At 42.6% G+C, this 25,930-nt stretch overlaps 1 protein-coding gene across 1 annotated transcript in view; it reads left to right on the forward strand.

Moving 5' to 3' along the window:
- Positions 1-25,930, forward strand: part of LOC113406226 (FERM and PDZ domain-containing protein 4-like) — a 424,444-nt gene that overhangs the window by 305,090 nt on the left and 93,424 nt on the right. Inside the window, exon 3 of the mRNA XM_026649600.1 lies at positions 20,906-21,066. Within this exon, the coding sequence (XP_026505385.1) occupies positions 20,906-21,066 (161 nt within the window). The remainder of the gene's footprint in view (positions 1-20,905; positions 21,067-25,930) is intronic.

Below are 25,930 nucleotides of genomic sequence, written 5' to 3' on the forward strand. Positions count from 1 at the left end.
TAATTTAGTTTGCCTGTTCCTATATTTATAAGCTTGGCAGAATTTTTTTTATATAATTTTGACAGATAGGGTCAATATTTATTTATAATTTTAAACGTTCACTGTGGAATAAATTATGGGGAGAGGGGTCAGACAATTATTAAATGACAATAGATGTTGAGATTCAAAAAGTGAAAGCTTTATAACTGTGAAAACACAAACTGTCAACATCAAATGTCAATATATGCAAAGTAAATATCCTTAAATCAAACTCTAAGTTCTCAAGCAGCATTTTTCTGTAAACTTCGATTATCAGACATGGAAATATATTTGCATCAGTTTGTGTGTGTACAGTGAAATCTATGTTTATTGATATCTACTGATAAAAGTCTAATCCTTCAATCCTTCCTATCTTTTTATTTTTTCAAAAAAGACAAGGTTATACTCCTCCTTATGGAGAGAGAGAGAATCAGCATTCCAATACAGAGGCGATTTGACTGTGAACATAACTGTGTTAGGGCATTGTTTGAATGAATGCTAGCCCTATTTTTGTTATGTTTATTTTTATGGTCAAAGCCATAATAAGATCCAAACTGTGACATGACAAATCATATACTGGCAATGAAGACGGAGGGGCAAAGTTACTATTTGTGTTAACTCCAGTGTGGTTACTTGCGCTAAATAATGCAGAGGGAAATAGATTAGAGTAACTGGTGATATCAATTAGATAACTAACAGTTTTACTACTCCAGTCTTAAAGTCGTAATATTTTGGTCCATGTCTAATGTCTTTGGTCTATACTGTAGTTTAAAGAGATCACAATCATTCAAGTGCCTCTACTAACAATTTTTTCTACACTTTAAATCTTGGTTCCCTTGGAAATTGAGAAATTCATTTTCTATCTGTGCCTTTCTGAATGAATAATTTCCTAGGAATTCTCACTTTCCTATCAAGGCATAAGAAATGAAGGAAAAAATCATTTATGAGAAAAGTCTGAAATTTTGCTAGTCTTTGTGATAGTTTTCATTACTAATGCATGTTATTAATACATGGTCTTAATAAAGATACTGGATTTATGGCATATTACAACAATCTGTAAGCCACTAACTCCGCTTTTTGTCCTATGACTACAGGGGTGTTAACGGGCCACTTTATCTTGAATGGTAAACTATCTGATCAATCTTGTATTTAGCTGTGACACTCTTAGAGCTTTTCTTCAGGCTGGGAAAAATATTGAGTGGCTTGAAAGCTTGTCTCTCTCACCAATAGAAGTTGGTCCAATAAAAGATACTACCTCACTCACTTTGTCTCTGAAATGCATGTTAGTCACAGATTTAGAAAGAGGAAAATACAACTGCATACTCTATCCTAGAAGAAGCATCATAATTTTTATTTTTATTTTTACATTTTAATGTTGCCCCCAAAGGCTTTTTTTCTTCCAAACCCATTTGAGTAAGTATGGAAAATATATATTCTATTTGTCCTTTATTATTTATTTTTATTTTTTAAATTGCTACAACATTTTTTTATTTGAATATAAAATAATTCCTACATACCTCTTAACACTCACTACCGCTCACACCGTTGCTTTCACTACCATTTTAATAAAGGTATAGGTATATATTGGCAGAAAGATATTTAAAGGGACATTGAAAACATAAAAATAACACTTCTACCTAAAAGTATTGTACCTACTGTTATAATTAAAACCTAAGATTACTGTAACTGAACAAGATAGATTAGAGGAGAAAAATAGTCATTATTTATTTTCACACTTTATTTACTTTGTGCATTTGACAGCCTTTTATGTATACTGGTAGTCAGTTTCAGATTCTTATAATCAGTAGTTTTCTATTACTTCTCTAGCTAATTCCCAGAATATAAGGGAGAGAAAATATTTTTGAATAGAATAGGAAATGTGATTTCAGGCCCCAAAAATTGGCAAGATGGGGTTAGGTGCAGTATCCGAACCTACTGGTAATTTTTTTTTCAGTTCACTAGATTTCAAGTTTTACTTTGTCCCTTTAAAGAGAGTTCAGAATATGATACAAATCTACAACAAACAAGGAGTCAAAACCTTAAACTTATAACTTTGTAGTTGGTTCTTGTCATGTTCTTTACATTTCCTAAATTTTGAGGATGAAATTCTGACCTCATTGAAGTTGATTGTTTTTCCATTGATTTCATTGGGGTCAGGATTTCACCCAGGGTTTTTATAATTTCCAAGCTTTGGTTCTTTGAAAAGAAAAATAAATTATGGACAGTGCTAAAAGGTTGTTATTAAACTGACAGAGTGTGGTTGTTCAGTGTAAATAAATAATGAGGTAGCACATATTTTATTTTTGACAGATCAGCATATAACCCTCTCAGCTCTATGTAATAAATGGTAGAAAAGAGGGTAAATCGAGAAAAATACATGACACAATGTATTGACATACCAAATTTTACGCCACAGGAATCTTTCTACAAGGGACTTCCACAACATGAAAACAGGAGTTTATAATGGAAACACTTATACATGCTTAACTATAGCTCATTTACCATATCCAGATCATAAAATGATTATTTGTGGATGGTCATATTCATAGACCAATAGTGGTAAAGGAACTCATTTAGAAATCCTCTTGCTAGCCTGCTATTAACTCTTTAGACAATGTTTTGCAGTCAGTCTAGGCAAAATGCATCACAGTGCACCTGTTCTGCAGAAAGGCCATGTGAACATTTAAACCCCACTCAAACTCTGGGTCTTTAAGTGTTGCACAGAACCTTCCATAAAATGATGTGTACCTACAGTGTCTCCAGGATGCTGATGATACCCAGTTTCATACCTCCTCCGTTTTCTCTGACCGGGCTGAGGCAGTGGACTGAATGGCCCAACGTCTGCTGTAAATCAGGGCTGTTGGTTTCTGAGTGAAGTTCATAGTGTTGGTTTTAAACTGTAATGCCCTAAATGGTTCAGGATCTGGTTATCAGACAGCTTGCTTATTTTCTTACGTTATCTTTCCAGAATTGAGAACAGCAGAGATACACAAGCTGGGGTTAAAGGAAAAGGGCTGCTGGTGTGGCATCTTGGTGGGTTCTGTGAGTGTCCCCAAATCTGGAGTTTGTTTCCCAGCTTGGTTGCTATAGGCAAGACAGATTACCCTACTGGATTTAAAAGCCCACCCCCTTCTTCTGGGCATTTGAGTACAAGGTAGATGGAGGGGTGTGGAATTGGGTGAGAGGGCTTTTGAGTAGACTGTAAACTCTTTGGGGCCAGGGACTCTCTCTTTCTTCTATGTGCAGCAGCTAGTACAGTGGGGACCTGATCCCTGGCTGGGCACTACTGAAATACACATTTTAAAAAACCTTGATGATTTTATACTTGCATATTGTGAAATGTAACGTGTTGTAAATGTTCCCAGTGAAGTAGAGGGTGTTTGTTATAAAGATGAGTAAATAAAACTCTCTACTGGCTCAATATGATCCTTATCCTCCCCCCACCCTCCTGGCCTAATTTCAATGTATGTACAATATCTTGAGGGGAACGACAGTTATGTCCTTTTCAAAGAAAGTTGCTAACCACTTTATGGAGGAAGTTGACACAGAAAATCATTTAGCTGCATTATGTTAAAGGACAGATCATGATCTATCAGGAAAATTTAATTAACAAACACATTTCTCCCTATATCCCAAGTTTAATTTTCACATGACAGCTCTATTGGACAAACTTACCTCCTTACAGTACAATATGTCATTCCAGGTTATTTAAATTTGGTTCTCTATGATCATTTGCCAGGGAGAAGTTGAGGCAGGTTAGTAGTCAGGAACAGTCATCCTGCTTATTTGTACACTTTGAATGAGCAAAGCGGGTTTCCCTTCGTCTTTCCTTCCCACCCTTTCCAAAATAGGAAGTAACAAAAAGAAGAAGAATGCTGAGACTCTCAGCTCTGCATTTTAGGGATTACTACAAAATCTCGGTAATTTCTGTAGCAGGTAAACATATTCCATGCACGTTTTGTTGCCTCTAGATCCCTTTTATTTAATGTTAAACAGCTACTGTAAAGTGGCCACACTATAAAGAGCTCTTTCTCCCACTTGCTTTACTTCACTGCATTAACAGAACTTCCTTGTGAAAGCATTGTATCTTCATAAGCTTCTCTGCTCATGAGTCTCCAGAGAGAAGAATACATACAGTGTCTGTGGAATAAGAGACAGCTCACTGCACTGAACTAGATTCTTTCCCTATATGTGTGTGTGAGTGATATGCATAACTGAATGCTTCCTTACAGGTTTGTTTTGCTCTTATGCCTGCGCGAAGTCAAAGCTGCAATAAAGAGGCTGAGTCCAGTGAGCTGCATTCAATAAAACTATACAGCAGTTTATGCTACATAATATCTAAACCTTTAAAACCCATGAGTTATGGATAGATTATAGCAGTTCTAATATTAGGCGGCTTCTTCTCAACACACAGTGAGAGTAAATATAAACATTTATGTTGCTACTCACACATCACTTAAGCAGAGAAATAGAGTGGCCTTGTAAGAAAGTGGTGGATGAAATTATCAGTCTTTTCCTCGTTATTAATCTCCATCAGCATAGTGCCTAGAAGCCCAAGTCATGGACCTGACCCCAGTATGATAGGCTCTCTACAAACACAGAGCAAAAAGATGGTCCCTGCCCCCAAAAGTATGTCTCTCTCTATATATATTCCTCCCATCTGCCCCCCCCCCAAAAAAAACCTACCTACCTTTGACTCACGGTTTCTAGTCTGCATGTCCCACTGACAAACTATAAAAAGATGAAAGGGATGGAAATAAGCAGTTTAGTCATTCAATAGCCCACCTCTATACCTGCTCATCAGTTCCCTTTCTCAACGTGGAGACTACATTTAATTATTAAAGTGTGAAACAAAGGGAGTTTGTTTCTTTAAGTACCAGCTAATAATGTCTCTACTACACATACCTGAGAGACCACCCCATGTGATTCTGACACAGTTTCAGTTAGTTGAGATGCAAGAAAGAGGGGGCTGCCAGTGGGGCATTTTCTATGAGGGCTCTTGGCTCTGGAGCTTGCTCTTCACTGAGGTCTGAAATAGAATAAATTGTTGATATTTAGGGCACACTGCAAACCCCATCCATTTGCTAAGTCTTTGGCAGACAGCTGGGGCTGTGGGCGGAATGGAGTTAGAATAGAGAGGTGTACCTTTTTTGCTTACTTAAGTTATTAGCTGGAAAATTCATTTGCATTCTGTGGTGTGCTTGCTGGGTGTTACTTTGTGGATTGTCATTTTAAATAATTATTAGGGAGCCTGTCTTTTGTGCTTAAAACAAAAGAAAAATATGAATGTACAATTAGTAGGGCTGTCGAGCAATTAAAAAATTAATTGCAATTAATCGTGTGATTAAAAAAATTAATCACGATTAATCGCACTGTTAAACAATAATAGAATACCATTTATTTAAACATTTTTGGATGTTTTCCACATTTTCAAATATATTGATTTCAATTACAACACAGAATACAAAGCGTACCATGCTTACTTTATATTTATTTTGATTACAAATATTTGCACTGTAAAAAAAACAAAAGAAATAGTATATTTCAATTTACCTAATACAAGTACTGTAGTGCAATCTCCTTATCATGAAATTTGAATTTACAAATGTAGAATTATGTACAAAAAATAACTGCATTCAAAAATAAAACAATGTAAAACTTTAGAGCCTACAAGTCCACCCAGTCCTACTTCTTGTTCAGCCTATCGCACAAACAAATTTGTTTACATTTGTAGCAGATAATGCTGCCCGCTTCTTGTTTACAATGTCACCAGAAAGTGAGAACAGATGTTTGCATAGCATTATTGTAACCGGCGTCGCAAGATATTTACGCGCCATATATGCTGAACATTTGTATTCCCCTTTCATGCTTCAGCCACCATTCCAGAGGACAGGAGTCCATTCTGATGGCAGGTTGTCAAGGCTGATTCCCCACTCTGGCACTTTGAGTGCAGAAGATGGGGGCCCGTAAGGATTCTAAAAAATAATACTGGCCACTCCAGGCTTGTATTAAACTCCCAATGTTACAGCTTCTCTGTGACCTTGGATGGGTAGATGCTGCCACCACCCAAGTGCAGAACCCCTTTGGGAGCCCAGGAAGGCGCACTTGGGAATTCCTTCCTTTGGGATACCCTCAAGCCCTTTCACCCCCCTCTGGGGAAGAGCTGAGAAAGGAAAAAAAAATAAGGAAATCAGCTGTTGCCACCAGCTAATTAAACAAAATGCACAAACCTCTTAACAAAAATCCAATTCTGTTCTTTAAAAAGGTAAATTTTATTAATAAAAAACAAGAAAATACATCTGGGAACTCAGGCTATTGCTAGATTTTAAAAGAGCAACTACAAGGATTCAGCATCAAAAATAGCTTTCTTGACATCTAACTTAAAGGTTACAAGCAAAACAAAAGTACCTGGTGTTAGCACAGAGGAATCCACAAGCCATAACGAAATAAAAGGGATAAACCTAATTGCATCTTCCTAGTCATTTCCTGATCTACTTATATATCTGGGGTTTTAAATGAGTAGTTTCTAGGTACGATACTGATGATTTTTCCTACCTGGCCCAAGCTTCTTACAGCATAGCTGCCGCCCTGTCCGCCTGTCCCCGGGAGAACATCAACAGACAGACAAAAGGGGAGTCTTTTTTCAAGTTTAAAAAGTTCTAGCCTTCCCATTGGCTCTTTTGGCCAGGTGCCCACTCACTTCCTTTTACCTATGCATAGCAGTGAGTCTTTTTAACCCTTTACAGGTAGAGCAAGTAGAGAACAGTAACTAGGAGGGATTTTATAGCTACTGGCTGGCTGGGTGGCCATAAAAGGGAGCTTACCCCTCACCCCCTTCATTTATCACACGGGTTCTGCTCAATAACTATTCAAAGTTGTGCAGACTGACTCATGTTCATTTTCATCATCTGAGTCAGATGCCACCAGCAGAAGGTTGATTTTCTTTTTTGGTGGTTCAGGTTCTGTAGTTTCCGCATCGGAGTGTTGCTCTTTTAAGACTCCTGAAAGCATACTCCACACCTCGTCCCTCTCAGATTTTGGAAGGCACTTCAGATTCTTAAACCTTGGGTCGAGTGCTGTGCTATCTTTAGAAATCTCACATTAGTACCTTTGCGTTTTGTCAAATCTTCAGTGAAAATGTTTTTAAAACGAACAACATGTGCTGGGTCATCATCTGGATGGCTATTCCATGGAATATATGGCAGAATGTGGGTAAAACACAGAGCAGGAGACATACAATTCTCCTCCAAGGAGTTCAGTCACAAATTTAATTAATGCATTATTTTTTTTAACAAATGTTATCAGCATGGAAGCATGTCCTCTGGAGTGGTGACTGAAGCATGAAGGGGCATATAAATATTTAGCATATCTGCCATATAAATACCTTACAAAAGTGCCATGCGTTCGCCTGTTCTCACTTTCAAGTGACATTGTAAATAAGAAGCGGGCAGCATTATCTCCCATAAATGTAAACAGACTTGTTTCTCTTAGTGATTGGCTGAACAAGAAGTAGAACTGAGTGGACTTGTATGCTCTAAAGTTTTACATGGTTTTGTTTTTTAGTGTAATTACGTAACAACAACAAAATCTATGTTTTGTACTTTCACGATAAAGAAGTTGAACTACAGTACTTGTATGAGATGAATTGAAAAATTTCTTTTGTTTATTATTTTTACAGTGCAAATATTTGTAACCAGAAATAATATAAGGTGAGCACTGTACGCTTTTTATTCTGTTGTAATTGAAATTAATATATTTGAGAATGTAGAAAGATATCCAAAAATATTTAATACATTTCAATTGGTATTCTGTTGTTTAGCAGTCCAATTAAAACGGCGATTAATCATGATTAATTTTTTTAATCACGATTACTCTTTTGAGTTAATCATATGAGTTAACTGCAATTAATTGACAGCCCTAATTATTAGTAATATGGTTAATTTTTCACATTCTACTTTCATTGTGGGTGGTTTTTCCTCTCCAAATCCTTTTTACAGTAATAGAAGCTACATAGATAAGTCTCTCACATACATGATAACAGACAGTATTTCAGTCATGTGCTTAGGCTATATCAGATGTGGCAATGTGGTCTGATGGGTATTCTCTAATATGGTGTGCTCCACATTTTCTTGTTGCAACAGGCACAGTCACCATGCTGTTAGGGCACCCTCGGTCCGTGTTTACAGAGATAGCAACTTGCCTCTAAAAGCAGTCTGAACAGTCTCTAGTGAGGCGCTTGCATATTCTAATCAGCACAGCAGAAGCCAGGACCTCATTTGAGGTTTTTCTCTTCTTGTCTTGCTCTGCTGGTTAAGTGAATTCTTCACGATGGATTGGACATATCAATTCCTTATTCTTGCTGAGAGAGAAATGCTCAGGGGCTTCATTGAAGGCCTGTTTCCGCTTGATATGCGGAGCTTAGGTAGGCACAAGCAGATGGATAACTGTCATTCCACTTAGAATGAAACCTGTCAGAAGCAGGACAAATAAGAATTGCTCATTCCATTTTGGTGTGGACTCTTTCAACCCCAATTAATTTACTGTATATTTTCAATTCAGTAATCCTCTAGCCTTTTTCTCCCCTTCATTTTAGGAGTTGTATTCCACTAGGCTTAGCAACAGGGTTCACTGATGCATGTAAAGAAGGTGGCAAGAAACTAAGTTTCAGCTCATTTTTAAAACAGCCCCAATTAGTTTTTTAATCAAAAGTGCTTTGCTCAGGTAAACAACAAACACCTTTCATGGAAAAGCTCCAGTGTAGTTTAAATCATAATCCAGTAAGTGCCAACACCTCCTATTTTTAGAACCAGTAATAACTCTGCTTCTAAACAGAAACTACTGTACAAGCCTTCATGAAATTGTTATTCTGTGGGCCTATCTAGACCAGGAGAATGATTTGTCAGCTCTCTCTATCCATAAGACTAATTGTCAAGGCCACATAGAAAGCCTCGGATTCTTCTCTCACTTACAGCATGTCAAATGAAGAGTCACTCCTGATGTCAGTGAAGTTAGTCTGATGTATGTGAGAGGAGAACCAGGCCAAGAAACAATATGCAGCAGCCCAACACCTGGGCAGGAGGGACTACCAAGAATGTATTACTGTTATGGGTTGAGTTAAAACCTCGTTCAAACTGCTGTGTGAATGTGCCCTTCATTTCAGATAATGGTTAAGGGGCCACACCTAAGAAAAGGCCTGTCAGGGCAGGTCTACACTTAAAATGCTGCACCAATGGAGCTGTGCCGCTATAACACTTTAATGAAGAGGCTCTAAGATGATGGGACAGGAATCTCTCGTTGGCGTAGTTAATCCACCTTGCAGTATCAAGGTCAGTGGGAGAAGCCTTCTCACCAACATAGAGCTGTCTACACCAACACTTAGGTCAGTATAGCTGCGTTGCTCAGGGGTGTGGATTCTTCCATATGTAGCTTTGACATAGTTATACTGAAGTAATTCTGTAGGGTAGACTTGCCCTTAGAGTCTGCCCGGAAATGAGCACCATGTGGTGGGGGCGGTATTGTGACCAGGTGTGTTGGGGGGGCTGTATGTGCGAGAGAACATACACAAACTGAGAATATACCAAGCAGAAGCAAAAAGCAAGAAAGCCAAGCAGTACTCAGTGAGCATAGTGTGACCCTGGGAAAAGCTAGAGAGAGCATTTCTGAGTCTCTCTTGGCTAAAGAGGCTTGGGACTGTACACTAAGAAACTGCTTCCTCCTGCATTTGGAGAAGGAGGACTTTTTGTACGTTCTTTGTAAATAAACAAGATTGGTATTGTCTTTGATTCAGACTCCATCCATTTCTATTTCCAACTGGAACATCCCCAGGGCTCTGAATTTTGGATATCTGCTTGGGTCAAAAAGCAGCAACACTACACTCCATTTGCCTCCAGGTCCAATTTGAGCCTTCAATGGACAGAGTTGCTTGGATGTATCAGAGAAGGAGTGACACCAATACAGTGGTCACTATGAAAATCAGCATTGCCAACTGTTTACTACACCATGCTCGGCCTCTCCATTCTGGCTATATATATCTCAAGAGGTGAATGCTGTTACTAAAGGAGAGATGAGTGGATTGGTGTTTTGCGGCAATCCCATGGAGCTGGCAGAATCAAGGGTGCAAGTGAACAGCATTTTTCTGATACTAATGTTTTAGATTTTGAAAAATTAGATGTTTTGTTTTCATGCCTTGTGTAAAAATCAATCTAATTGAGATGGTTCTCTATGAAATTCAAAGGGATGGTTCAAAAATGCCATAGCATTTTTCCACAAAGGGATAAGTTCTTCCCCCCTTAAGCAAGTTGAGGCAGCGCGACTTCCTATTCTCTGTTACCACCTCTCCTGTTATACATAGCTCCTTCCCTCCCTGGAGAGTCTCTTCCCACCTACCCATCCCTGTTTGTCCCTTTTCTCCTTCATCCCTCAGTGCCACTGAGAAGTACTGTCACTTCCATTATGTGGCTTGTGCCCCAGGTGTCTTAAGGCAGTGAGCTAGGCTCAAACTTTAAATACACAGAGGCCTGAAAATGTTTGAGAGTAGCTTGAGAGAAAAAAAAAACACCTCCGAAGGCCAAGTTCTTAGACAACAAAACAAAATTCAAGCAAACAGCTGCTAATTTGTGGATGTAGTTTGAATTTGAAGTAGGGCTTATTTCCAAATCCTTTTATGATTTGAGTCTAACAGATTGCACAACTGCTTACCTTCCTAAGGCAGCATTTAGAAGGAAGCTGTAATGTATTTAATATCCTATCATCAACATCAGAGTGGTAACTGTCATTGTAAAATATCTGCAGTAGCAGATTATCTCTCCCAATACCTGCTTGAAAATGAGGGTAAAACACTGCATTTTTCCCTTTCAGATTGGTAAGCATGCAGGTTCTGTTTGTTAGGATTTTGTTTCACTTTATCTTGCTCTGGGGTATACATCACATGGGAAGTGGAGGAGGAGGAGAAGGAGTCTGGAAAATGTTTGTGCATGTCAGATTTCACTGTATCCAATTTCATGAAAAAGCTGCCGACGACGACTTCTGAAACCAGCAAAACCTTTTTTCTTTCTAATTACATTTTCACCATATGCTCATCCAGATGGCTTATATTGACATGTTCTAGGGTGTTATAAATGACCTTGCTTTAGAGAATTTAACCACTGAAGAAGCTTATGAAAAAAATAGAATTGACACTGACAGAAAAATGATCAGACTCTTTTCTTTCTAGGACAATTCTTCCAATTATTTCTTGTATCTGTGGTATTGACCCAGACTCTCTCACAATTAGTCAACTTTTGTCAGGCATCGCCATTCATTGCAACAATGGAAATACAGGATCGGGGTTTTATTAAAGTCTAAACATTAACTCCTTCATGACCTGTTTAAAATACATTAGTTTCTAAAAAGAGATTCTGCAATTCCAATTGTGAATTACCTTCATCTTTACTGGACAGTAGAAGATTGTATGCAGCCACCAGATTCTCTTTCAGTAGTAGTCACTACTTAACAGCCTATCTAAATATTTTAATATCTTTTCCAGTGTTCCTGTTGCCAGGAGAAAAATAAGCAAGCTTGATGCATATTTGTTGAGCAGATTTAAATGCCCTTATTCTAAACAATGTGCATGGAACCTCAGAGTATAAATTAACTTAGAGAAAAAGCACATGTGAGGGTACAAGGGACTGGGAAAAGGGATATAGAGTGTCTCATCTCAAGGTTACTAGTTCAAAATAGACAGGTTGAAAGTGACCACAAGTTGCTACCATCTAGTTTTTTAGGTAGTCTTTGTGAAATGAGTTTGATGGTCTTATTCCAGCTCTCAGCCACCATAATTGGCTTTAATTGTCATCATTGCTGTGGCAGTCTCAGCAGAGAAGCCAAGGACTGAATGGGTATATAGGCAATGTCAAACAGTGTTGCCATGTCTCACAGTTTTATCCCAAGTCTCAGGATATCAAGTATCTGGAGGTTTTACTTGACACCGCAGCTCCTGGAGATGAGGGATTATGTACAAATCACAGCTTTCATCTAAAAAAATTCTGGCACTCAGCAAAGGAAAGCTCAAAAATGTGATCTGAGCACACCCTCATGGGTCAAAATACAGGAAGAAAATAAAATGAACCCTAAACTTATTATTTGGGGGTGGGGGGAAATCTCAGAATTAAGCCAATCTCTGGATTTTGGAAGGCGTGACTCATTTTTGAATGTTTGGGGTTGGCAGTCTTGTTTCTGTCCTTTGCCCTGTACCGAAGTACATTGTGGAGTGTATCTAGGACTATATCTACACTGCAATCAGGAGGTGTGATTGCAACCTATGTAAATCAATCTAGCTCAGTTGTGTCCACACCTGCTGCAATCACACCTCTGAATTCAGCATAAACATACCTTAACTGTGAATAAACTTTGCTCTTTATGGCTGTCAATCTGGCAGCTTTTGTATGTGGTAAATTCACAAAAAGTTTTTAAAAAAATTAAAATAAAAGAAAATATAATTTAGCTGCGCCTCAATAAATTAAATTTTGTTTGAAAATATATAAGGGTTTGATCAATCCACCTTTTTCTTACAGACCGCTCCATTTTTTTACATTAGTCAGACACCCACAAAATATGGACTTTGCCTCAACCTCTGACTTAGATATTATTCATTCAGGCTAAGATTTTCCAAAGGGTTTAAGGTACCAACTTCTTCTGAATGTCAATGAGACAATTACAGCCTTAATCAATAATATACAGCCCTGAACTTTTAATTCATAAAAATGAGGTTTCTACAGTCACTGTTGAGCAATATGGATACCGTTGAAACCAGGGCAGGAAGTCTTTCTGCTAGAAAATCCTACCTCCATTCCAATCCAATTGCCAGTCACTCAGAAATCCAAGAGATCTGACATTTCTGTAGACTCTCTCTCTCTCCTTTCAGTTATTGAAAAGGACTGCATCTGCCAAATTTCAAGGCAAAAAACGATATTAATAAGGAGTTGAAATTGAGAGTACAGGTCAGTAATTTAGCAAAACCTACATTACAGAGATGTTGTAATTATCCCAAACCAAGTGTTATAAACCCATGAAATTCAGTGTTCAGATTACATTTAAAATAATTCCAAACATGCTGAAGTATGAAAAGGCACAAATGAGGTATACAAACAACTTTAGCTCTGGGCTGTAGTGCGATGGGGTGCGACTCACCACTGTGGCACCTCCTACTGGGAATTAGCTCTGCACCCCCTTCTGGTGGTGTCTCACCCACCAGCACCTCTGCTCCTGGACCCATGTCACTCCCATGACTGTGGCATCCCCTTCATGACACTGCCCTCCGGCTGTGCCATGCTCCATGTTCTCCCCTTCCGGGGGACCTACAATCTCTGCCCAGCCACTTCCCCCAGTGGCAACTCCCTAGGGCTGCTTTTAACCCCTTTTCTGCCAGTGCGGGGCAGCTGCCCCATCCCATGACACTATGCAATAACCATATGATTATGACTACTGAATGTTAGTAACTGTAGTCAGATTATATTAAATTTGTCAAGACACCTTAGAATTGTTTTCTCTCTGGGTATCATTGCAGGATATAGATAAAGTTGTTGGGGCATCTTAACTATGCATTTCCATAATAGCATGCATGATAATTACAATATCCCTGTAATGTATTTTACCCTAAAATTACAGATACATATTCTCAATCTGAACTCCATTTTAACTAGTTTTTGTCTGGGAATTCCTTTGGGCATTTTTGTGGTTTAAAATTAAAAATTTCACTCATGGACCTCAAAGAGAATGTTCCTGTGTAAGATGTCTAATGAGTGGCAGATATCGCTTTAAAAAATGTAAACACTTATGGCCAGACACTCGAGTATGCTCTGGCTGTTTTATGCCACTTTGAAGCAGTGCAAACCAACTAGAGCATACTGGCCAGTTAAACTAGGTTTGCAGTTTCTTTGCAAAGGTGCTGGAGTACTCCCACCCCAGGTTTCCCCTCCCTCTTCCAATTTCCCCCTTCCTGTCGCACCTCACTACATTCCCCTGTGCACATGCGCACGCACACACACACACACCAGTTTTCACCTTCCTTTTAAACCCCCACATTCTTCTGTGTGCGTACACACACACACACAAACTCCTTCCCTTGTTCCTCCCTGTGATGAGGTTCCCTCACCATTCATGGCACCTCCTCCTGGCCATCCTGGGGATTAGCTCTGCCAGATGCTGCACCCTCCTCAGCAGACTCTCGACCCATCTTCTCAGTCTGTAGCCTCTCACGCTCTTGGAGTGGCAGCCCTCTTGTGCCCATGGAGCAGAGAGCCCATGGCTTGGCCCTCCAGCAGGTCTCTAAGGCTCTCCTCTTCCAGGGAAATCAGTCCCTCTGGACCAGCTGCCCAGCAGATGTTGTCAACACCTGGTGCCACTACCCAGTGGCTGGTAGAACCCAAGCCTGCCCTCTACAGTGGGTTCCAGCCCAGGGAACCTATAACTTGTAGCCAAGGCATGTACTATCCTTGGAGCTGTTTCCCTGGGCCTCTTCCTACATACTTGGCTCCCCTCTCTTTGGGTTTGCCAGCCCACTCTCCATTCTCTCAGGGATCAGAGTGGTAGCCATGTTAGTCTGTATCAGCAAAAACAATCAGGAGTCCTTGTGGCACCTTAGAGACCAACACATTTATTTGGGCATAAGCTTTCGTGGGCTAGAACCCACTTCATCAGATGCATGAAGTGGAAAATACAGGAGCAGGTATAAATACATGAAAGGATAGGAGTTGCCTTACCAAGTGTAAGGTCAGTCTAACAAGACAATTCAATTAACAGCAGGATACCAAGGGAGGAAAAATAACTTTTGAAGTAACAGTAGGGGGAAATTAGGATGGCGGAAATTAGGTTTAGGTTTTGTAATGACCCAACCACTCCCTGTCTTTATTCAGGTATGTTCATGGCTGTGAGTTTGGCAGGGCCCTAACTATGGTGCTACAACTGGCACCTCAATATTGGGCAGATCGGAAGAGGAAAAGTATCTGTGTCAACACCTGCCAGCCGTCACAAAGCTTTGAGTAGTCATCTTATCTCTAATAGGGGTCTGTCCTAGGGAAACCCCACCTGGAGCACCCTCCCACAGTAGGCCATGGCACAACAGGCATACCTGCCTCAGTTTCCCTTCTTCAGAGTCACCAGTAACTCCACTGGAAGCTTTCTTGATTCACTAATACATGCTTTGGGGCCAGTTGATTACTAAAACATAGTTCAAATCATCCCTAACATAGAAGTCCCAATCATTGTCCATTTCTCAAACTCAGTGTATGTTGTTCTTAAAATCCCATATCCTCTAGTCCATCAATATAGCACATCTCTCAAACCAGCATCTTCCACCACACCAGGGCTCTTCTTCAGTCCTCTTCTACCCATTTACCCAGACAGTCACCCCAGGCTTTCTGCTCTTGTGCATTGCAATCCACTCTTCCTAGTGGGAATCCCCACAGCCTCTCTGGTGGGAATTCATTCTCACCAGGGGAGCCTCCTTACTCCCCCGTCCCTCAGCCCTCTCCATTCCTCTGGCTCCAGCTTTACAGCATGGAGATGTCAGTGGATAAGCCCTGCTGCTGCTCCCCTGCCTTCAGCCTTTTCCAGGAACCTTCTACAGGGACCTCCCGCAGTCTCCTGATCTCTGGCAGCACTAAAGTGCCCTTTCCTGAGTTCCTTCAAGGACGTCCCCCCTCTGCATTCCAGATGCCCCCTCTTAAAACCCAGTTAGGAAACAGCTGAGGAATCACAGGTGCACTGACCTCTTCCTCCTTAAAGGGCCAGTGCCACCCTGTGACAGAGTCCTATACATTCATCTTGCTGTTCACCTGTAATCTTCTGGATAAGGTTCCTATATACAGGAGTGTTCTGCACAGCCATTTGTGGAAGTGTAAATTGTGGTGACTTATTAGATGATATCTTGTAGGTGGATAGCCTTTAAAAAAAAAAATCACTAAAACAGGCCGCGCTACTCAAAATCATCATTGACTGCTCCCTGCTGATATTCTGTTTTAGGCTTTGGATAATAGATACTGTGCTGCCACTGAGGAGTCTTAAGATAAGATGATGCAAAGGATGGAACCAGGCATCAAAGAGCACAGCTGCTCCTTTGAACAGCCCCTGTTCCTGTTGTAGGAATTTGTTATCTGGGATGCTACAGTTGACACCATTTTCTCCTTATTCAATCCAGACTAAATGCTAGAGTACCTGGGGACCTAAAATATACAAAGGCAGAAAAGGACAGCAATCCTGAAAGGCTAGTATTTTTCCAAGGCTCAGACACTGGCTTCCAAATCACTCACTTATTCACCATTTTGTAAATACGTCACTGTATTGATGGCAGCCTCAAATGATGAAGAACCTGTTACAGAAATGAAGGCTACAATCACCAGGAGAAAATGATTAGAAATAGGACTTCAACATTCTCCTCTAAATTATGTTATAGGGATTTCAACTGAGAGATAAAGAAAAACAAATGGAAAATGTTTGAAACCTCATGATCCCTACCCAAGTGCAGTTTAAAATGTTAAATAGGCAAGTTTCTGAAATGTCAGTATCCTCTAAAACAGGGTCTTGATTAAAGACAAGAGCTTTGGAAACCCAAATCCATAGCTGGAATTGATTCTGGGGGACCTGAAGATACTGACATAAGTACTATATTTCAACCACTATAATCAGAATAGTGGTCAGATTTTCTAAACCTCATAAAAATTGACCCAGTATTAATAGAAAAATGTTACAAGATTCTCGAGGGCAGAAGTAGGAGACAGGGTATGGGCCGGTTGTCACTAACATTACTTGATGTATAGGAAAAGAGGGGATTTACAGGCTGAATTCATTCATTGTCATAGTTCCCAGGCCACAAGGGGCCATTGTGATCATCTAGTCTGACTTCCTGTATAACACAGGCCATAGAACTTCTCCAAAATAATTCCTAGACATATCTTTTAGTAAAACATCTAATTGCGATTTAAAAATTGCCAGTGATGGAGAATCCAGTTTGAATTAGTCTAGCTTCAGCTTCCAGACACTGGATCATATTATACCTTTTTCTGCTAATTGAAGAACACATTATCAAATATTTGTTCCTCATGTCAGCAGTGTTCTCTAATTTTTCCCCACCCATGTGCAGAATGAATTTTGTTATGTGCACCAATATGGAGGTGATGTGTGACTCATCACCTCCATATTGGTGCACATAACAAAATTTATGTGGTGGGGTGGGGCCAAGGGGTTTGGAGTGTGGGAGGGGACTCAGGGCTGGGGCAGAGGGTTGGAGTGCAGGGGGGTGAGGGCTCTGGCTGGGAGTGAGGGCTCTTGGGTGGGGCTGGGGGCTCAGGCCTGGGGCAGAAGGTTGGGGTGCAGGGCATGAGGGCTCTGTCTGGGGGTGTGGGCTCTGGGGTGGGGCTGGGGATGAGGGGCTCAGGGCTGGGGCAGAGGGTTGGGGTGCAGGGGGGTGAGGGATCTGGGGGTGTGGGCTCTGGGGTGGGGTTGGGAATGCGGCAGGTTGGTGGGGGTATGCTGAGGAGCTCTCTTTCCCTGCAGCAGCACCTGGGCTGGGAGGGGAGAGAGGCACCTCTCCCCGCTGTGGCAGGTCCAGGCCAGGCTGGGCAGGGCTGCCCAGAGGGGGGGTGTGCAAGTGGAACAATTAGCCCCAGGCCCTGGGTCCCTGCCCCCACAAGAATGTTGGAGGCTCCCTCCGCCCCCCGCCTTCCCCCATCCCCCAGCGCCTCAGTGCGCCGCGTCCAGGAGCAGCCCTGGACAGCGCTGCAGTGGTGGGGTAGGGCCTGAGGTCCTCCTGCTCGGAGCCGCGTGGTAAGGGGGCGGGGCTGCGAGCTCCGGCAGGTCTAGAGGCAGGAGCTCCTGGATGCGGCTTGCTGAGGCTCTGGGAGAGGGGGAAGGCGGGAGTAAGCAGCATGGTAAGCCCCTCTGAGCTGGGCACCCTCCCGACCCCATCCCCCCACAACCCTGACCCCTACTTCCAAGCCCAGCCCCTCTGAACCAGACACCCCCCAACCCCATCCCCCCACAGCTCTGACCCCCAGCTCCGAGCCCAGCCCCTCTGAGCCGGATACCCCCCGACCCCATCCCCCCCACAGCCCTGACCCCCAGCTCCGAGCTCAGCCCCTCTGAGCTGGGCACCCGCCGACCCAGAGCCCAGCTCCCCACCCAGCTCTGGGCAACAGTAGCGCCACCCCCAGGCAGCGACAGCCCATTGGCACCAACCATCACCCAGCGACAGCCCATTATGTAATTGCAAATGTATACCTACCATTAAAGCATTTAATGTTTTTAAATAGTGTATTTTGTGTATTTTCAAATTAAAAATTATTTTGAATGTATTTCACTGGTTATTTTTTACATTTCCAAATACATGTTACTGTAGTATTGCAACTCTTTTTTATGGAAGGGGCCCCCCGAAATTGCTTTGCCCCAGGCCCCCTGAATCCTCTGGGTGGCCCTGAGGCTGGGTCGGGGCCAGGGGAGGGGCACCTGTCCCCTGGCCGTGGCAGATTCGGCGCTGGACTCGATCAGGGCCAGGGGAGGGGCACTGTGGCAGGCCCAGGCCTTGGGGAGAGGCATCTCTCCCCGCCGCAGTCCTGAGTGCCTTAATAGGCAGCTGCGCGGCCGTGCAGCTTAGAGGGAACTTAGCATGTCTGTACTTACAGACTGTAATTAAGTCACCCCTTAACCTTCTCTTTGTGAAGCTAAATATATTGAGCTCCTTTAGTCTATCACTATAAGGCAGGTTTTCTAATCCTTTAATCATTCTCGTGGCTCTTCTCCGAACCCTCTCCAATTTATCAACATCCTTCTTGAATAGTGGGCACCAGAACTAGACACACTATTCCAGAACTGGTTGTACTAGTATCAACTTTGGAAGTAAAATAACCACTCTATTCCTACTCAAGTTTCCTCTGTTTATGCATCCAAGATTTGCATTAGCCCTTTTTGCCACAGCATTGCACTAGGAGCTCATGTTCAACTGTTTATCAACCATCACCCCCAAATTTTTTCAGAGTCACTGCTTCCCAGGATAGAGTCCCCCATGCAGTATGTACAGTCTACAGTCTTTGTCCCTAGATGTAGCCATATTAAAACACATGCTGGGTGCAAGCAAACAATACCAAGTGATCCTGGTAGCTCTAAATCAGTGACCTGTCTTTTTCATTATTTACCACTCCCCCAGTTTGTGTCATCTGCCAACTTTATCAGTGATGATTTTATATTTTTGTCTAGGTCACTGAAAAATATTAAATAACACAGGCCAATTTAGAAATAAAGAGATAAGATTCAAAATGTGTAAGGTATTCATTTTTGTCATATGTGAGCCGTACTATACAAACTAGGAGAAAATACATTTGTAGTAATAGAATAAGCTGGGACAGGACAGCAGGTTCTTTTTTGCTGACTCACCCTAATGCAAATATTAGGACCCTGCACAGAGGTACAAAGCTGTTTCAGCTGACTCGCTCTGACTCAGACTAAGTCCTATTAGCGCCAACCGTGACTATAAAAGGGCTTGATCAAGGGAACCCATGAGCATAGACGGAGAGGTCCTGCAGGGAGAAACTTTGGAAAAATACGGACGCTTGTTTTGTTGGTGCTTTTTAAGTTAATGAAAGCTAACTCCAGGAACAGAGAACATTTGTACCAGTACCAGTGGGAATGTATAAGTGTGTTAGGTGTAGGGAGGGAAAACCACCAACTTGAAGAGGCTTTAAACATGGAAGGATGATTAGTGCACACAGCTTTTCTACATATTAACAATTACACATACATTTCCTGGGGTGTTCTTGCGGGAATGTGAAAACCTTAATTCTTGAAGATGGAAAGAGAGGAAAGATGAGGTAGACTTCTGAACCTGAATGAAACCCCACCCAATTCTCATTTGTTATGAATGTTTTTTATGATATAGAGGGAGGTGGTGTTTGAGTCTGCTATTATTACAGTCCATATATTCCTAAGGAGACTGACTTTCAAACTGACCGTATGTCACACTGGATGGCTTTCCTGTTCCTTAACCTTTTCTGCTCAAAAAAGGTGCTTAACAGCACGATCTTCTCCTGCCAGATAAAGACTTCTGTTTTCTGGGATATGACTTTGATAGCTTAAATTAATTGATTTTAACCATTTCTTATGCACAGAGTTTGAGTGAGACATTCTCCCAGAATAAACCGAGACTTGTCTTTTTGAGGGTTGATTTTACCTAGTACTGTAATAAGACAGAGCTATCACCAATTGTTGTTTTCCTTTCTTCTCTTCCCTTTCATTTTTCTCTTTCTCCTCTGTATTAATCTTCTTGCTCTGTTGATCCAAAAACAAATGATCCAGTGTTCTAAATATACAATTGAGTGTTACATTTGTTTCCAGAGTGCTTGAGGCTGCTCAAATATATGCAAACTGTGCTGAACGTTTTATACTTAAGGCTACAGGTTGACTGGGTATACCCTCTCCTCTCACACATGTTACAGCAGAGAATTGGGCACTTCATTTTCTGGAATGTAATTGTAATGTTTTAAATAAATACAAGGATGCTTTATTTTCCTCCTCTCCCCAGCAAATGGAGGATGAAAAATTCAAAATAAAAATGCTGAAACCTTGATTTTTCTCATATTTAGAGTTGGTCAAATTTGTACTGTCAGATGTGGAAGTTGTGTGCAGGTATAAGTATTGGTTAGCAAATTAGCTCTTTAATCTGAGATATTATCATCCTCTGTGTAAGAAAACAAATGCAAAAGATTGTAAAACATTAAATAAGATGAGACTTTGGTTCTTTCAGAGAGACTATCTCAAATATTCCTCCTATCCTGTAAGTGCAAGGTGCTTGGCTTGTGTAGGTACTACAAAAAACACATTTTAATGATCCTTTCCTTTTTTTCATTCATTTTTTCCCCCACAGTCACATGACACAGTCGGCCACATTTGAAGACCCTCGAATAGACAGCTGCCAAATCACCCCTCCAGCCCCTCGTAAAGTGGAAATGAGGAGGGATCCTGTACTGGGATTCGGTTTTGTGGCTGGCAGTGAAAAACCTGTTGTTGTACGCTCCGTAACACCAGGTATGATTTTTCCCCTTGCCTGGCCCCAAAAGCAGGGCTTTGAGATTTACTAACTCCCTTTCTGTGCTGGCTGTATTGCTGGCAGTGAGATGGATGTGCTCAGATTTCCAGCATGACTGCATTGACTTTTAATGTTGTCTGCTAAGAGGTTTGATTTCTTTAGAATTGGCTTTTTAAATTTAATTGAATTTAATTTAATAATTTTGAACTTGTATTTACACTGACTGAGGCCCACTGGGACCAAATACCATGGCACATGTGAGTACTATTAATGCATTCCAGTAACCAAGTGAATCATGAATGCTAGATAGCATTCTGAGGGTATGTCTACACTGCAATTAAAATCCTGCAGCTGGCCCATGGCAGCTGCCCTGGGCTCAGGCTGCAGGGCTGTATAATTGCAGTATAGGCGTTCGGGCTAAGGCTGGAGCTCGAGGACCCTATGAGGTGGGAATATCCCAGAGCTCGGGCTGCAGCGCAATTAAACAGCCCCGCTAGTCTGAGCCCCATTAGCCCGAGCCCTGCGAGCCTGAGTCAGCTGGCACAGGCCACCCACAGGTGTCTAACTGCAGTGTAGACGTACCCTAAATTCTGATATGCTGACATGCCTTTATAATGATGGAATGATGGACTAGGGAGGTCTCAAGTGCGGTTCCACAGGGATCTGTTCTGGGTCTGGTGTTGTTTAACACCTTTATTAATTATCTAGATGTAGGTTGTAACAGTGTTGGGCCCCTCGCACCAGCTAGGCCCTTCCCCTCAGGGCCTGCAGTGTGGCAAACACCGGGCTGGAGTTTCCTTCTGCTGCCCCAGGCCTGCCCAGCACTGCGCTTTGGGCAGCCTTTATATAGGGCTGAGCCTGGCCCTGATTGGTTCCCAATAAGCCCTTTTCTTATTGGCTGCTTGTCTGCGCAGGCCTACTGGCCTGCTGCAACCTACATTCTTAGGGATTGGGGCAGTCCGCCCCACTACATAGGTATAGAGAGCATAATGATCAAGTTTGCAGATGATACAAAGCTAGGGGACAGTTGCCAATACTTTGGAGAATACAGCTAAAATTCAAAGGGAACTTGATAAATTGGAGGCTGGGCTAGAGACAACAAAATGAAATTCAACAAAGACAAACGTAAGGTCCTACACTTAAGGAAGAAAAACCAAATGCACAAATACAGAATGGGGGATAACTGGCTTGGCAGCAGCACTGCTGAGAAGGATCTGGGAGTTGTGGTGGATCATGCCCTCAACATGAGTCAGCAATCTGATGCTGTTGCAAAAAAAGCAAATGCAACTTTATATTAACAGAAGTATAGCATGTAAGTCATGGGAGGTAATAGTACTGCCCTACTCGGCACTGGTTAGGCCTCAGCTGGAGTACTGTGTCCAATTTTGGTCACCAAAGGATGTAGAGCAGTGTTTTTCAGACTTCGGGTCGTGACCCAGTACTGGGTCGCAGCATGTCAGGCACTGGGTCGCTCTGGTCAGCAGCATCGACCAGGACGTTAAAGTCCCGTCGGCAGTGCTGCCCAGCTAAGGCAGACTAATGCCTACCTGTTTCGACACCGCGCTGCGCCCTGGAAGCGGCCAGCAGCGGGTCCAGCTTCTAGGCAGGGGGCCACAGGCCTCCGCGCTGCTCCCACCCCGAGCACCAGCTCCGCACTCCCATTGGCCGGGAATGGGCCAATGGGTACTGCGGGAGGTGATGCCTGTGGGCAAGAGTCGTGTGAAGCCACTTGCGGGCCTCCGCCTAGCAGCCAGACCTGCTGCTGGCCACTTCTGGGGTGCAGCGCGGTCTGCGGTGCCAAGACAGGCAGGAAGCCTGCCTCTGCACACTAGCTGTGCCACTGACGGGCAGCCGCTGGAGGTAAGCCCACGCCCCAATCCCCTGCCCCAGCCCAGAGCTCCCCCAAACCTGGAACCCCTTCCTGCACCCCAAACCCCTCATCCCTGGCCCCACCCCAGAGCCTGCACCCAGAGCCCTGACCCCCTTCTGCACCCCAACCCTCTGCCCCAGCCCAGAGCCCCCCCTCCCACACCCTGAACCCCTCATTCCCAGCCCCACCCCACAACCCTCACCCCCGTACCCCAACCCTCTGCCCCAGCCCTGAGCCCCTACCACATCCCCAGCTCCACTGGGTCACGGGCATCAACAATTTTCTTCAACTGGGTCCCCAGAAAAAAGTTTGAAAACCACTGATGTAGAGAAACTGGAAAGGATCCAGAGGCAAGTGACAAAGATCATCAAAGGGATGGAATACAAACTGTATGAGCAAAGGCTGAAGGAACTGGGTATGTTTAGCTTGGAAAAGAAGAGATTGGGGGGGGATATGATAGCAGTCTTCAAATACTTTAAAGCCTGCCATAAAAAAGATGGAGCAAAGTTGTTCTCTCTTGCCACAAAGGGCAGGACAAGAGGCAATGTGTTCAAACTACAGCATAGCTGATTTAGGTTAAATCTCAGAAAAAACTTCTTAACTGTAAGAACAGTAGGACAATGGAACAGACTGCCTCGAGAGATAATGGAAGCTCCCTTCACTGGAGGTTTTCAAAAGGAAGTTGGATAGCCATCTGTCTTGGATGGTTTAGACCCAACAAATCCTGCATCTTGGCAAGGGGTTAGATGACCCTTGCAGTACCTTCTAACCCTACAATTCTATGATTCTGTAAGGGCTTGTATTTTGGAATATTGTTTCTCACTGCACTCGTTCCAAGCCCATAAATTTGTTAGCAGCAAAAAGCCAATATCATAGTTATTATTCTTAGCCATTACTATTGTTTTACTTTACTAGTTATATAATAATTAATGGCGATATCCCATCTCTTAGAGCTGGAAGGGACCTTGAAAGGTCATTGAGTCCAGCCCCCTGCCTTCACTAGCAGGACCAAGTACTGATTTTGCCCCAGATCCCCAAGTGGCCCCCTCAAGAATTGAACTCACAACCCTGGGTTTAGTAGGCCAATGCTCAAACCACTGAGCTATCCCTCCCCCCAACTTCATTTAAAGAAATAATTTTATTCTATTTTTTTTCTATTCTGTATAGTTTCTTATACCACCCTCCTCACATAGTTTCTGAACCTCGTCCAGTAGTGCATTCAGTTATGTGACTAAACAGTGTTATGTATGATTCTTTCTTCTCTCATCCACTCATCAGGGTGAGAACTGAGTGTTCAGCGTAGGGTTTTATTTTGGTAGGGATTTTGTTGTTGCTGGGGTTTGGTTTTTTGTTTTTTTTATGGACAGTGCTTTGTGTTTATATTAGAGAAGGCAAGATCAGAGAAATGCACCTTGCACTTGTCAGGGAAGGTGGTGAGGTTTGTGACAACCATTAGTTCCTGGGGGAGTTCGTTCCACAATCTCAGACTGGCCCCTGAGAAAGTTCTGTCTCCTATATAGAGGAGTTTTGCCTTTGTGATAGAAAGTTCATTGTGCCTGAGGAATGGAGTTGTTGATCATGGTCTTCATCCTGAAGCTTTAGGCAAACTTATAGACATGCTGGGCCCAGGCCATAGATTGCCTTGCAGACAAGGACAAAGACCTTGAACTTTCAATATTCTTTTGGAAGCCAGTGTAGAGAGCAGAAGACAAGCAAAACTGCCGGTAGAACATCTAAATGTTCTAGGGCTCCTGCCACTGCGGGGAGCCCTGGGCCCTTTAAATCCCCACCGGAGCTCCAGCAGCCGGGCTCCCGCGGTGATTTAAAGGGCCCGGAGCTCTGTGGCGGCTGGAGCTCCAGGCTCTTTAATTTGCCCCTGAGCCCCGGGGCTCCCAGCCACCTCTGTAGCTGGTAGCTCCGGGGTGATTTAAAGGCCCTAGGGCTCACAGCCAGAGCCCCAGGGCCTTTAAATCTTGAAAGGCCCCGCCTCTTCCGTTTGAGGCCACACCCCCGCTCAGGACTCCAGCGTACTGGTAAGTCCTTTAAATTACTTTCACCCCTGTCTAAATGTGATTTGCCCAGGTGTGTGTGCAAATGGTGTTTGTACTGCTTGCAAATAAAGCAAATTATGCAGTTAGGATCTGGCCCCCCTGAAGTCCTGATTAATCTGAGACAGTTCTTTTTCCCTGAAATAGCTTTACTTAGGCTAGGTCTACACTACCCGCCTGAATCGGCGGGTAGAAATCGACCTCTCGGGGATCGAATTATCGCGTCTCGTCGGGACGCGACAATTGATCCCCGAATCGACGCTCTTACTCCACCAGCGCAGGTGGGAGTAAGCACCATCGACGGGAAGCCGCGGAGGTCAATTTTGCCACCGTCCTTACAGCGGGGTAAGTCGGCTGTGATACGTTGAATTCAGCTACGCTATTCGCATAGCTGAATTTGCGTATCTTAAATCGACCCCCCCCCTGTAGTGATGACCTGCCCTTAGTGTAACTCTCATATTTAAAGCCCAGTTGGGGAAGCATATTTATATTCAATCACCAAAGTAAGAGTGGGGACAAATACAGTGGAACCTGTGTGCATTTGTACATAGTGAAACTCCATTTATAGTGGATTCAAAAGTAAAATAAAACCTCCAAACCAAACAGATAGAAGCACAGTTTCAGCTTGTTGTTTGAATGAATTGTGTCAGGCAGTAAGAATTTTTTTCTTTTAAGATTTTCATCTTCATTTTTTGAAACCTGTTGTGCCTTAGGAGAGTACCAGGTAGGGTTAATGACCCAAATCTGAAGTCATTTGAGACAGATGTTCCCCAAAATAGATATATTTTTTAAAGTTTCTAGGTTTTTGTTTGTTTGTTTTTGCCCAGAACTAGAGATCAAACTATTGATCTGATGCAGGTCAAAATGGTCTCAGTCTGTCAAGTTTTGCCCAAGGGAGTGCATGGCACCCATTAAATCTTTAGGGGACTCAAACTGAGAACAGTA

This window comes from Terrapene carolina, unplaced genomic scaffold (assembly GCF_002925995.2).
Source record: "Terrapene carolina triunguis isolate 2854851 unplaced genomic scaffold, T_m_triunguis-2.0 Scaffold23, whole genome shotgun sequence".
Lineage (NCBI taxonomy): Eukaryota > Metazoa > Chordata > Testudines > Emydidae > Terrapene > Terrapene triunguis.